The 12,500-nt window shown below is 39.8% G+C and overlaps 3 protein-coding genes across 8 annotated transcripts in view; 1 reads left to right on the top strand and 2 right to left on the bottom strand.

Annotated features, from left to right (window-relative positions):
* LOC113808503 (transmembrane protein 181) overlaps positions 1-7,072 on the top strand; it is a 17,781-nt gene extending 10,709 nt beyond the window's left edge. For all 6 annotated transcript variants that reach the window (XM_070123408.1, XM_070123410.1, XM_070123409.1 and 3 more), the window contains 2 exons: positions 1,076-1,300; positions 3,077-7,072. In XM_070123408.1, the coding sequence (XP_069979509.1) occupies positions 1,076-1,300; positions 3,077-3,210 (359 nt within the window). In that variant the 3' untranslated portion in view covers positions 3,211-7,072. The remainder of the gene's footprint in view (positions 1-1,075; positions 1,301-3,076) is intronic.
* The window catches only part of T3dh (Type III alcohol dehydrogenase), a 212,086-nt gene that overhangs the window by 80,898 nt on the left and 118,688 nt on the right, over positions 1-12,500 (bottom strand). The window lies entirely within an intron of this gene.
* Positions 9,613-12,500, bottom strand: part of EMC10 (ER membrane protein complex subunit 10) — a 7,211-nt gene continuing 4,323 nt past the window's right edge. Inside the window, exons 4-6 of the mRNA XM_027359919.2 lie at positions 11,917-12,098; positions 11,615-11,705; positions 9,613-10,425 (exon numbers count right to left, since the gene is read on the bottom strand). Of these exons, the coding sequence (XP_027215720.2) occupies positions 10,357-10,425; positions 11,615-11,705; positions 11,917-12,098 (342 nt within the window). The 3' untranslated portion in view covers positions 9,613-10,356. The remainder of the gene's footprint in view (positions 10,426-11,614; positions 11,706-11,916; positions 12,099-12,500) is intronic.

Here is a 12,500-nt window from a genome sequence, read left to right on the forward strand (position 1 = left end):
CTCTCTCTCTCTGTCTCTCTCTCTGTCTGTCTGTCTCTCTCTCTGTCTGTCTCTCTCTCTCTCTCTCTCTCCGTCCCTCCCTTCCTCTCTCTGTCTGTCTCTCTCTCCCTCTCTCTCTCTGTCTGTCTCTCTCTCCCTCTATCTGTCTGTCTGTCTGTCTGTCTCTCTTTCTCTCTCTCTCTCTCTCTCTCTTCTCTCTCTCTCTCTCTCTCTCTCTCTCTCTCTCTCTCTCTCTCTCTCTCTCTCTCTCTCTCTCTCTCTCTCTCTCTCTCTCTCTCTCTCTCTCTCTCTCTCTCTCTCTCTCTCTCTCTCTCTCTCTCTCTCTCTCTCTCTCTCTCTCTCTCTCTCTCTCTCTCTCTCTCTCTCTTCTCTGTCCCTCCCTCCCTCTCTCTGTCTGTCTCTCTCTCCCTCTCTCTCTCTGTCTGTCTCTCTATCCCTCTCTCTGTCTGTCTGTCTGTCTGTCTCTCTTTCTCTCTCTCTCTCTCTCTCTCTCTTTCTCTTTCTCTCTCTCTCTCTCTCTCTCTCTCTCTCTCTCTCTCTCTCTCTCTCTCTCTCTCTCTCTCTCTCTCTCTCCCTCCCTCCCTCTCTCTCTCTCTCTCTCTCTCTCTCTCTCTCTCTCTCTCTCTCTCTCTCTCTCTCTCTCTCTCTCTCTCTCTCTCTCTCTCTCTCTCCTCTCTCCCTCTCCCTCCCCCCCCCTCCCCCCTCCCTCCCTCCCTCCCTTCCTCCCTCCCTCTTTCTTTCCCTTCCCCTCCTCTCCCCTTCCCCTCCTTCTCTCCCCTTCCCCTCCTCTTCTCCCCTCTCCCTCCTCCTCTCCCGTCCCCCTCCTCCTCTCCCCTTCCCCTCCTCTCTCTCCGGTTCCTCTCCTCCTCTCCTCTTCCCCTACTTTTCTCCTCTTCCCCTCCTTCTCTCCCTCTCTTTCCCTCTCCCTCTTCCTCTCCCTCTCCCTCTCCTTCTTCCTCTCCCTCTTCCTCTTCCTCTTTTCCTCTTTTCCTCTTCCTCTTCCTCTTCCTCCTCTCTCTCTCTCTCTCTCTCTCTGAAACCCAAGCACAGCCTCACAGCCTACATTATTTTCCAGACATGCGACTCAAGTTTGTGACACTGTTGATGCTCATTGTGCTGTGTGTGAGCCTGACGATTACAGTCTTGAGGTTTGGCGTTGGAGTTCTTGAGGACAATTTTGTGTCACAGCTCTCGACACACTATGACTCCTCAGCCCAATTCATGGCATTCTATGGCCTTCTCAACCTCTACTTATATACCATGGCATATGTCTATTCTCCATCGGAGCGGGCCTTGATGGGTAAGTTTGCATTTGTGACATGGCTTTTTATGGGGTTTCCTTTTAGCTCAATTTTTAGCCCATATTGCCAGGAAAACATGGTATTCACTGTAGTATTTTTTGTGAAATGTCTCTGCACATAGATGGGAGCTCCAAAAGTGCTCAGCCCAATACAGATGCAAGTTTGATGTAGACCATCTCTTTCATGTCAAGTTTACAAATATCAGTAGGAGCCTACACAGCAATAAGAGATATGAAGCCAAATGCTATCTTCAGTCTCAATACCATTATATATTCATCGACTGGAGTAACCTCTACTACTGAGGGATAGAGTCTGCTGGAGATGGCTATAGCTACTCCCTGAAGATGATGACCATCACTACAGCCTGACCAGTAAAAGGTGTAGCTACCTACACTAATCGTGCCACTGCCAGGTCTTCTCACCTCCAAGAGAGCAGCCACCTCAACTCTCAACCTCCCCATTTGTCTTGACAGTAGTGGCAACCTATCATCCTGACACAAAGAACGTACGTTCCAAGCCCCTACCCTAACATCCCGCCTGAGGTTTAGCCTCAGGCAGTCACTCATGGCGGATACCACCTCTGTCACCCCTGCCAATGTTGCCCCATATAAAGGAGGGTGGCAGGCTGTAGGACCCAACATCCACCTGTGGGGTTCCCAAGGGCTTTACCCCACAAGCAAAGGACAACGAGGTGGGACGAGTAGCTTCTGTTCCCATCCTGTGTCCCAACAGTCACCCTCCCAATGGGGCCCACAGCCTGCCTCACTTGCTGGGTGGGAGTGGCATTTCTCCTCCCCCCAGCATTTCCATTTATACTTAACAATGCAGTAGGGATTTATCTGGGGGAGGAGGACTGGCAAGGCCAACCTCCCCCAAGCCTCCCAGTAACCCCAGGTTTAGAGTTGGTATAAAGTCAGGGCGTGTCCACACGCCAGTGGGCCACGACCTTGTACTTCTGGGGTCTCCTGCTGCTCCAAGATCCCCCACAGTTTAGCCTGGGACCGCAAGGTACCCAGTTTCCATGGCTGGCCACGAGGAGGTAGTGCAGAAGTCTTGATGATGGAGAAGATATGAACTGGCAGGGGAGGCTTATGCAAAGCTGCTCCCTTTTTTGCACAAGGCTAGCCAGCAGTGGCAAGAAAGCATGCAAGAACTTAACATTACTTAGGCTTCTACACCATTGCTTCACATCACCCTGAGCATGAAGCACCCACTCATTGACATTATTAACAGCAAAAAAAACTATCAGAAAAATTTCTGAAGATCAAGGAAAAAGGTAAACAGGCGAGATAGATAATACTCATAATTGGCTCATTGGAAACTAAGTACTTGTGGAACCATCTATGGATAAAGAAAAATTGATGAACTAAACTCATAATGGGCATGGCATGTACAGACATGCCATCCCTGGAGGCATTGGGTTAATGTTTATTTGGAAAGGTTGCCATTGCTATGATTTTTTGTAAATTGTCGATGAAAATCAAAGGGCTTCTGCTATTCTATTTGCTAGACATTAAAGGTCTTTTACCTCAGGTACAATTTATGGTATATATGATTGGCCAATATTTGTAATAGTATTAACCAGTTTATTTAAGCACAATTGTTGTTATTTGACATCCAGATATTCTTTATATTCAGCTTTGTGTGTGTTAATTTTTTCTACTTTTTTCAGTATAATGTTGTGGTATGTTAGAACATTAGCTGTGTGATAGAGTGTTAGTATAAGTTTCCCTTATGTCTGTCAGATTTGTTTTACTGTTTCTCCTCTTCTCCAGAAACTCACATAATGAAGGATAACCCAGCCTTCAGCATGGTGAATGATTCTGATGAGGATGTTATCTACGGTTCTGATGAGGACACAAGACGACCCTTGAATAGAGGAAGCAATGACAACGACGAGAGTGATTAACTCATGTTAAATTTTTCAAAGGTTGAGAATTGTAAGAGTGAATATTACGAAAAACATTTGCCATGTAGGTTGTCAAATTGTTTGAGGGATCACTTCAAGATGATAAGTGAGATGGCAAATCTTAAAAACCCTGTATTTTTGTTTGTACCTGGAGCATCTCGATGACAGGATTTGCAATGTTGATATATATATATATATATATATATATATATATATATATATATATATATATATATATATTAACACACAGACACACACACAATCACACACACAGACACAAACACACACACACACACACACACACAAACACACAAACACACACACACAAACACACACACAAACACACACACAAACACACACACAAGCACACACACACACAAACACACACACAAACACAAACACACACACAAACACACACACACAAACACACACAAACACACACACACAAGCACACACACACAAGCACACACACACACACAAGCACACACACACAAGGACACACACACACAAACACACACACACAAGAACACACATACACAAGCACACACACACAAGTACACACACACACACTAGCACACAGACACACACAAGCACACACACACATGAGCACACACAAACAAGCACACACACAAAAACACACAAACACACACACACATACGTGTAAAATATATGTACTTATGTAAATCCTTTTTCCTTTTTCTTTATGTTGATCGAACAGACTTAGAATGGAGAAATGCTTTTATTTGGTGCTGTGATTACTGAAAGTATAAACAAGATTTAACTAAGGAAACAATGGTTAGATAGAAGTAAATGAGAAGAAGTGAAATATAGCCAAGAGAATGAGATAGCAGTTGCAAGTTGTAGCCAGATATACAAGGCAGAAGAATGGCTGTTATAGGAAAATCAAATAATTCAGAAATGTTATGCCTGAATTAGGGTTAGCACTTTCTTTGGATACTCAGCTTTGATTGATGTGTAATGGTCAATGTGAACTTCAAAGTGTTGTAGATATATTAATCTTAGGAATATTTATTTAACTTATATATATTTTTCTCCCAGCTGCAGCTATTGTGGCTGCATGATGCTATTGCAGAAGCTGTAGAATTAAGGTGTCTTAATATTTTTGAGCCAGAATTTACATCAATTTTGTAGGGAAATTTTGCTGTGGAAAGAAGCTGATTTATTAGTAGCAACTTTGTTTAGAAAAAGGACACCCATCACACAGGATACCTGCAGGAAAGGTTTCCAATCATTGTGATGCAGGATGCATGTCCTTGCACAGCATTTCAGTAGGAAAACATTTGTATGCATTTTTGATGGAGAAATGATAGATGCATATGTTGCTTTTTAGTGCAGAGGCTATTGTCATGTATTTTGGTGGAAATAAAACATCTTTCACTTTAGAAAATGCTTGACACAGAATATTAGAAACATTGTGGTAGTTATTGTATAAATAATTAATGAGGAAAAGATATTAAAAAAAAAACAAAATTTAGGCATCTATTTTCCTGGAACTAGCCTACTACCTCAATTGAGCTGATACCTGTCAGAAATCTGTTAATCAGAATGTTGTCCTTCGTATAATATCGTCCGCCCACAAGCATTCATGTTCCCTCGCAGTCCACATCATTCTTTCAGGTTAATCCTTCTTGGAAATGAGATTGGGGTGACCTTGATCTTTCTGCTGCTAGCACAGTGACTGTGAGCAAATGAGCTGAAGCTAAGTCTGAATGCCAGTGACATTAGCTGTGGCATGAAGTGATGCTGAATGTTTATTTTTGTGCAATGCTATGATACTTCATTTTCACACTGTATGGTTGTCATTTTTCACTTTTTATACTAATCTTCCAGTTATTCTTCATATTTGTTTCAAGCTAGTGTAGACAGGAATTCTTATATGTTTTTCTCAGAAGGTGAAAAGGGATTTGTACTGTGTTTTGTTGTTACAAGGAGTGAACCTGATATTTGAATGGTAGACTTTGGTAGTGATTTTGTATATCTAATGAACAAGGAATCAGTGAATGTATTATGAAGCTACTGTGATTTCTTAGAAGTTGTTTTTAGATTCTAAAGGATGCAGTAATTTACTGCTTAGATATCTGGGGAAAATTTGATATTAGGTATTTGATCCTGTTTTTTTGCTCCATCAGTTAACTTTATATGGTTGTAGTTTTTTCTTTTCAAATCTCTCCCCCCCCCCCCCTCTCTCTCTCTCTCTCTCTCTCTCTCTCTCTCTCTCTCTCTCTCTCTCTCTCTCTCTCTCTCTCTCTCTCTCTCTCTCTCTCTCTCTCTCTCTCTCTCTCTCTCTCTCTCTCTCCTCCTCTCCCTCTCCCTCTCCCTCTCCCTCCTCCCTCTCCCTCTCCCTCTCCCTCTCCCTCCCTCTCCCTCTCCCTCTCCCTCTCCCTCTCCCTCTCCCTCTCCCTTTCCCTCTCCCCCCCCCCATCCCTCCAATCCCCTCTTCTATTCTCTTCTCCTTTCTCTCTTTGCTTCCAATTCTGTCGCCTCTCTCTTCTCTATATAATCTCAATCAATCTATCTCTCTATCTCTCTCAGAGCAATCCATAGCAAATAGTACAAGGTGTAGAAGATAATGTACATATATGGTTATAGCTTTCTTGTTGTAAGATCAAAGAAATAATGTGCTTTTGATTTTCTGAAGTTCCAGTACATACAGTGGCAAAAATTGTTTACACCCTATGTTACATTTTATTCCCTTTTATGTACAAAGACACTAGAAATGTCCAATATGAAGTGTAAATGCAGCTTATCTTATGATGTGAGTTAAGGCTTTAATGACCTATACTTGCTATAATTTTTGTTAATGGTGTGATGATCTTTGCAGTAAAGAGCCATTCCTCTGTGAATATATTTACAGTAGTCTAAGTCTGTGTACATCATGCTATATGGTGCAGCCATTCCTTTGATACATACATTGAGGATCTGAGCAACTTGTGATACAAATATGGCTGATCTGCCTGAAGAGGATTGAAATGTACACTACCCTGTTTATATAGCCTTAAGCTGATAAGAGCATAATGTATAGTGTGAAAACATTGTAAACTAAGAAATGGTCTCTTGATGTTTATGTTCTCATTTACATAAAAAAAAATGAATGCCAGATGGCTGATCAACAATGTATTGAATCTTCTCCTGGGTGGGATCATCTTATCGTTTTTAACTTTCTAACAGGTTTTGAAACAAAACTAATGGATACACACAATATAAATCTCTTTAAAAAAATACTTAGTAAGATTATAATCAAAATATCATACTTAATCAATGAACAAAACAGCTAATATTTTAAACAATTCTTTTTTCAAAATATTTTTGAGAGTTGAGCACAAATTATGAATAAAACTCTCATATGAAGTGCTTTTAATAAAGTGTTATGAAAGTCAGCCATTTCCAGGTGTACACTCATGTATTTTATGAAATGCAATATTTTCCTTATTCAGTGCATCTGTTATTATGTGTTGTCCATTGCTGAATTATTAATGAATAATGAAAGAACTGTAGCATGGTGTAAAGTAGTATTAGAAGTACAGTGCTTATACACTAACATTCCTTTTTCATGTTTATTTTTTATTTTTTGCATTAGTTATTACTATCACATTCTATTCAGAGAAATTAATTAAATAATTAAGATGAGAAAGAAAGAAACAAACAAACAAAAAAAAGGATTCAGATTAAACCTTAAACTATTTCTATTGTTTTGACCAATCAGGTAAGATACATTGTATTCTTTCGTCGAAAGAGATTTTATAAAATGCAGAGGCAGTTGTATACAGAAGTTTATCTAGTCATATGAATTTGTACTTCTTTCTTTAAAGTATGTATGCAGCCAATAAAGTGATGATTTTAAGTTATGTGTTTGATTTCAGGTCCTTTCTATTTTACTAGAGTTATTCATGGATATGCATAATTTGTCCTGTGGGTTTGAAACTACATAGGCTACATGGTAAAAAGTAATGAATATGAAATGCAACTAACAGTGAAGAGAAAAGGATTTCAATGTTTAATGTTTGAAACAAATGAATGTGATAGACATCAAAGGCCATATGGTAAAGTATTGTGTCTGAAAGGATAAAGAAGTATTAAAGATTATGATAAAATGAGTTAGATGTCAAAAGTTTGAGAGCATTATATGATAGTATGGTAGTGAATATAAGGGTGTAGAGCAATTGAGTGAATTGCTTTGTATCTGTGACTTGGGAAGGAACAGGGACATTGTTCAAGGAAAACAGAGGTGGCTGTTGGAGAAGTTGGAGTAGAAAAATTTGGTGGATGAGAGAGGACTGGGGAAGTCAGTGAAGTATCAGCAAGAATGTCTGGAGGGGAGGGGTCTGGAGAAGGACACTTGTGATAAAGGGGATTCGTATGAGTATTCAAATGGGAGCGGTAAAGAGGGTGGGGTATGTTGGGAGAGTGTAGGAGGAAGGGGGGTGGAGGAAACTTGATGAGAAGGAGATTGGATATCTGCAAATACTTTAAATGTAGAAGGAATAGGAACAGAGGCATTGGGGGTGGGTGAGGGAGTGGAGTATTCCCTAGGGTCATCTTTAGGAAGTTTTGGATGTTTTGAAGGGTTTCTAGAGGGGAGTTGGGTGAAGAGAACTGAGAAAGAAAGATTTACTTAGGAGGAGGAGAAGAGGAGATAAATATCTGAGGAGCAGAAGAGAAAGATGTAGGAAAAGAGTGGGTGGAGTGGAGCGTTTAGATTGCCTGGTACGACAAATAAAGTGAGGAGGAGGGGTAGGTATTGGGGAAATGGTAGAGATTGGAGTATCTGGATTTAGACGGGAAAACAAAATTAACTGGATGATAGGGTGAGTAAACATAGGATGGTTCAGGGTATTGGGGAGTGATACTGGGGGAGATGCAGAAACATTTTGTGAAGATGGTGGGGGAGCAGAGCGAAGGACTGTTTTGGAATAAATTGAGAGAGAAAAACCTTGTCGTCATGCTTCCTGTCTGGCCTCTCATAGAGTGAGGACTAGTTTGAATCTGAGGATTGCTGCCTCACATTCAAACTTGTATTAAGGGCAGGCAGCACCTATAAAATACATTATAGGAGTCTCCACAATTGGCACATGCACGTGACTGAGCAGGGCAATTTGAAACATCATGACCATGCTGGGCACATAGTGGGCAGTGGGCTGTGGAGTGACAGGTTGGATGGCCAAAACACCAACATTTCTGACATTGATGAGGAAGGGGCTGAAATGGTCAGACAGAGTAGGACAATCCACCAATATAAACCTCATGGGGGAGGTCATGTCTACAGAAGCTAATCTTGGCAATATTGATGTGGGACTTATACTGGCCTCTGGGAGGAATAGCATAACACTGTACTGCCACTGCATCATATTCAGCAAGGCAGGTAAGAAGGTCTTTTTCACAGTCTAACTAGTCCTTGTTGTAGATAGGACTAGCATTTGGGGGGATAAAAACAGTTCCAGTACAAGTATTAAGAGAGGGGTGAGGTTCAGCAGGAATGGGTTTGCCATTAAGGTCAGTTAGGGTAGTAGTGCATTCAGATGTAACTGTGAAAAGTAACCTTGCCTACTTGTTTCTAGAGTTACTGTTGAAAGAGAAGGGTATTCTCAGAATAGGGGGCTGTGGGTTTGCAGAACATTTGCAGAGGTAGAGGCAGTACAAGGATGAGAGCAAGAGTAAGATGGGGTGGAGTGGAGTAGTTTTGTGAGTGGGAGGACAATCAGGAAGAAGAGAAGTAGTAAGGGAAGAGAGGGTAAACATTGAAGAGGACTGTGTGGTAGATGGAGAGGAGAATGTTGGCAGAGAGAAAGGGGTGCTTTCAGGAGGTTGAGTAATAACCTGGGTGAGTTTTGGATTGGTTAAAGTTGTTTGTAAGCATCATAGAGGGGGTTTTAGTGCCAGTGGTTGGAGCCATGGCCAAAGGAAGGGCAGGGGTTGGAAAAACATCAAAATTAAATTTAGATAATCTAGCTGGTAAAAGGCCAAGCCTTAATGCCCCTATTAAGGATAAAGAATCTTCATTATTGGCCATGGTGAGCCTGAATAAACTGGAGAAAAGAAATGGTCTACCCCTCAGGGTCTCCATAAGGGGTAAGGGCTAGGCAATTAACCAAGGGAATACCATGCCCATGGCTCCCGGAGGCTATTCATGACGGACACAAAGCCAGCCTTTCATCCTTTTAGCATGGCTCTCACACCTTAGGAATGGGATAGAGGAAGGGGATGAAGATACAGAAGAGGACAAGAGAGAAGAAAAGACCAAGCAAAATTAGTTGAGGCAACGGCTGAGGCCCAAGACAGGTGATCCCCTGCACTAGGCCTCAGTCTCCGTCTCGTAAGCTCTCCCACGACAACAATGAGCAAGGTACTGGGAGGGAAGAGAAAAGGGTATAATATACAAAAATGTTCTGGGAATTTTTTTTTATTTCTACATGCTCCTTGTACACACTCAAGCATCCATACATAAATAACAGGGAATGGTGCACTTATTGTACTCTAAACAAAAATTCAATTCACTGTACAAAGAATTACTGTAAATCTTCACTGGCCAAATCTAGTCTTTTTATTTAAGGTCAGATTTAAGATATTTATACAATAACAGTAAACTTGATTCGTTACTATTAAGAAATAGAAAACATATTTTGTGACTCATGTATATGAAGAATTAAAAAGAATGGTCTAATATGCAAATGAATTGCATATTGAGGAAGATGACAGCTGATGTTGGGAGTATGCTGGAGTTTTTTGTTTCCGGTACTGTGGATTATCAAAGGCTGAAATTCATGTACATAACTTGCATATTCCTGTATTTTAAACTGTTAAAGGCCTTTCTGATGAGACTTTACATCCAGCATTACTCATTCTAACAAGTACATGTTCTTTGTACCTTTCTTTTAAATACAGACATAATAAAATAAAATGCTTCTGTATATACATATCAGATCATATTGCTTATTTGTTTTGAAGATGATTTCCCAATATCATGCTAAACTTTAGATTATAAATAGTCCAAGTATGAAAAATCTGTAATGAGAATAATGAATATGCCATTTTTCAATAATAAAAATAATATTAACAATAAAAGAAAAATACAGCTGAGGACTTTACAAGAAACAAATGTCTATGTGTTGTTAAAAGGCAAATTGTGGGTTAACGTCCACCCTCTTGTCCTCCTCCTGAGAGAACCATGATGACCACAACTGGCACAATATACATCCACTGTGGAAGAAAAGACAAAACATTATGGGGTGAGAGGGATAATATTTTTGCCAATTTATATATACACCCATAAATAATGAACAAGCATTTAGTAATATACATAAGGCCACTTAAAAATGCACATGACATGGGACCTGACAATATGTCAAACATTTAATAAGCCCTTTATTTGCATAATATCACAATTGCAAAACATTGTCAAATTCTCCAATCAACATCACAAAATACCAACCTTCTGAAAAAAAAAAAAAAAAAAAAAAAAAAAAAAATTACCAACCCTACAAAGGAAGCTATGAAACTGCGTCCTTCAGTAATGAGACAAACTAATGATAGCTTCAAGCCAAGCAGACTCCACAAAAGAATAATCGTAAACATTAGTTGACCCTTTAAGGCAATCTATATACTCTCTCATAAACAAAATATTTAACTCAACTATACACAGCAAAATCAAATGCTGGCTTGCCAACTACTTTGGAAGAAGACAGTCCTGTGCACATTAACACCAAATCAATCAATAAGAATCTTACAGAGCCCCATACTCTCAGTAGTCCTATTCAATTTATCCTATTGATAAGCTGACAACATCCCATTCATAAATATTTTATCTTATGAATATGACATTGCAGTACCTTCAACTTACTTTTATGTGAATGCAATGCAAGCTTAACATTACATTCAAATGCTTACACAGTAGCTTACACTTTTAAATAATCAACAAGTACATTACTAACATATTACACAGAGGCATACGAACATCATACTAAACAACCTTCTTATTGCCCAAACACAACAACAAAATTCAAGAGGTAGCATACAACATTTTGATATCACAGATTACTGACTACTGCAAAATATTCCATAAAACATGTAAAGCTTCACTACTTTTAATGTACATAAAGAATGCTTATGTTAATAACAATCATTACTCCAGATCAATGCTAGACTTTGCAATCCTAGAATGGAAAAAACCCATGACCCTCATATACAATACAGAAACACAAATGTCTAGTGTAGACAGAAGATATCTCAAATGACTGCTACAAGATTCACCCCCATTCAAAACATGCAGGCTAAACAATATGCATAGGCATCTTTCTTTACGGCCTGCACTATCATGCATATCTTTGAGGAATGCATTGCCAAGACAGGTGATAGATGACACCAAAATAAACAAAATGACTTTACTTACATATTTTGCCAGGAATGTGCGATTATCTTTCCCCTCTGCCTTTTCATTCTTCATTGCCTCAAGCTTCTCAATGTATGTTGCTGTGTCTGGTCTGTAAAAAAAAGGCATTCAGATAAACTATATTCATACTATATCAATTCAAACTTAGCATTGTAATTCCTTTTTCTTTAGGATGGTACTTAATTGAACCTGCAGCAACATGAAAAAACTTTTATAAAGCAAGACTGGAGTACTAAATGCAGAAATGATTAATATTACATGCAACCCTCTCCCTAAAGAAAATTAGAAGTCCAGAAACTAACACAGGCGCTGGTGTCGGAGAGCGAATGATGACTGTAGTGTTGTGGTTGGCTGGGATGGCTTCGGGCTCTTCTCCCTGGCACACAGACACAGGGGGGATGAGGCCCACGCCGACAACCCAGGTGCCAGCACTGTCCACCATCATGCTTAGGGTCTCAGAAAGGCCACTCTCATATACCTGACACTGGGGAGGAGGTGTAGATGTGAAAAGAGGATCTGTCAACAGCAGAATATTCTGCTCACATGTTATTTAAACATGAAACAGGATTTTAAGATTTTCTCTATACTTCTTTGAGGCACATGTTACCTTTTTTGCTAATTTACTTTAATCATAAACATCAATAATTTTTTTTCTTTCTGTGTAGGGCTGAGTGTCAGTCATAATATTTGGTTGGTTCGTCACAAGTATATTAACAATATATTACTTTAGGAATAAACTATAATAATATCTATAGTATATATATATTTCATTTGTGCAAGCATCTGAATTATGGAACATAGCTATCCCATGGAGTTACAGATAAGGGACTGTGACACTATTCAAGTATTAAGTAGTAAAGCTAGTACATTACTTTTTGAAGCTCAC

The sequence above is a fragment of the Penaeus vannamei genome, chromosome 7 (genome assembly GCF_042767895.1).
Source record: "Penaeus vannamei isolate JL-2024 chromosome 7, ASM4276789v1, whole genome shotgun sequence".
NCBI lineage: Eukaryota > Metazoa > Arthropoda > Malacostraca > Decapoda > Penaeidae > Penaeus > Penaeus vannamei.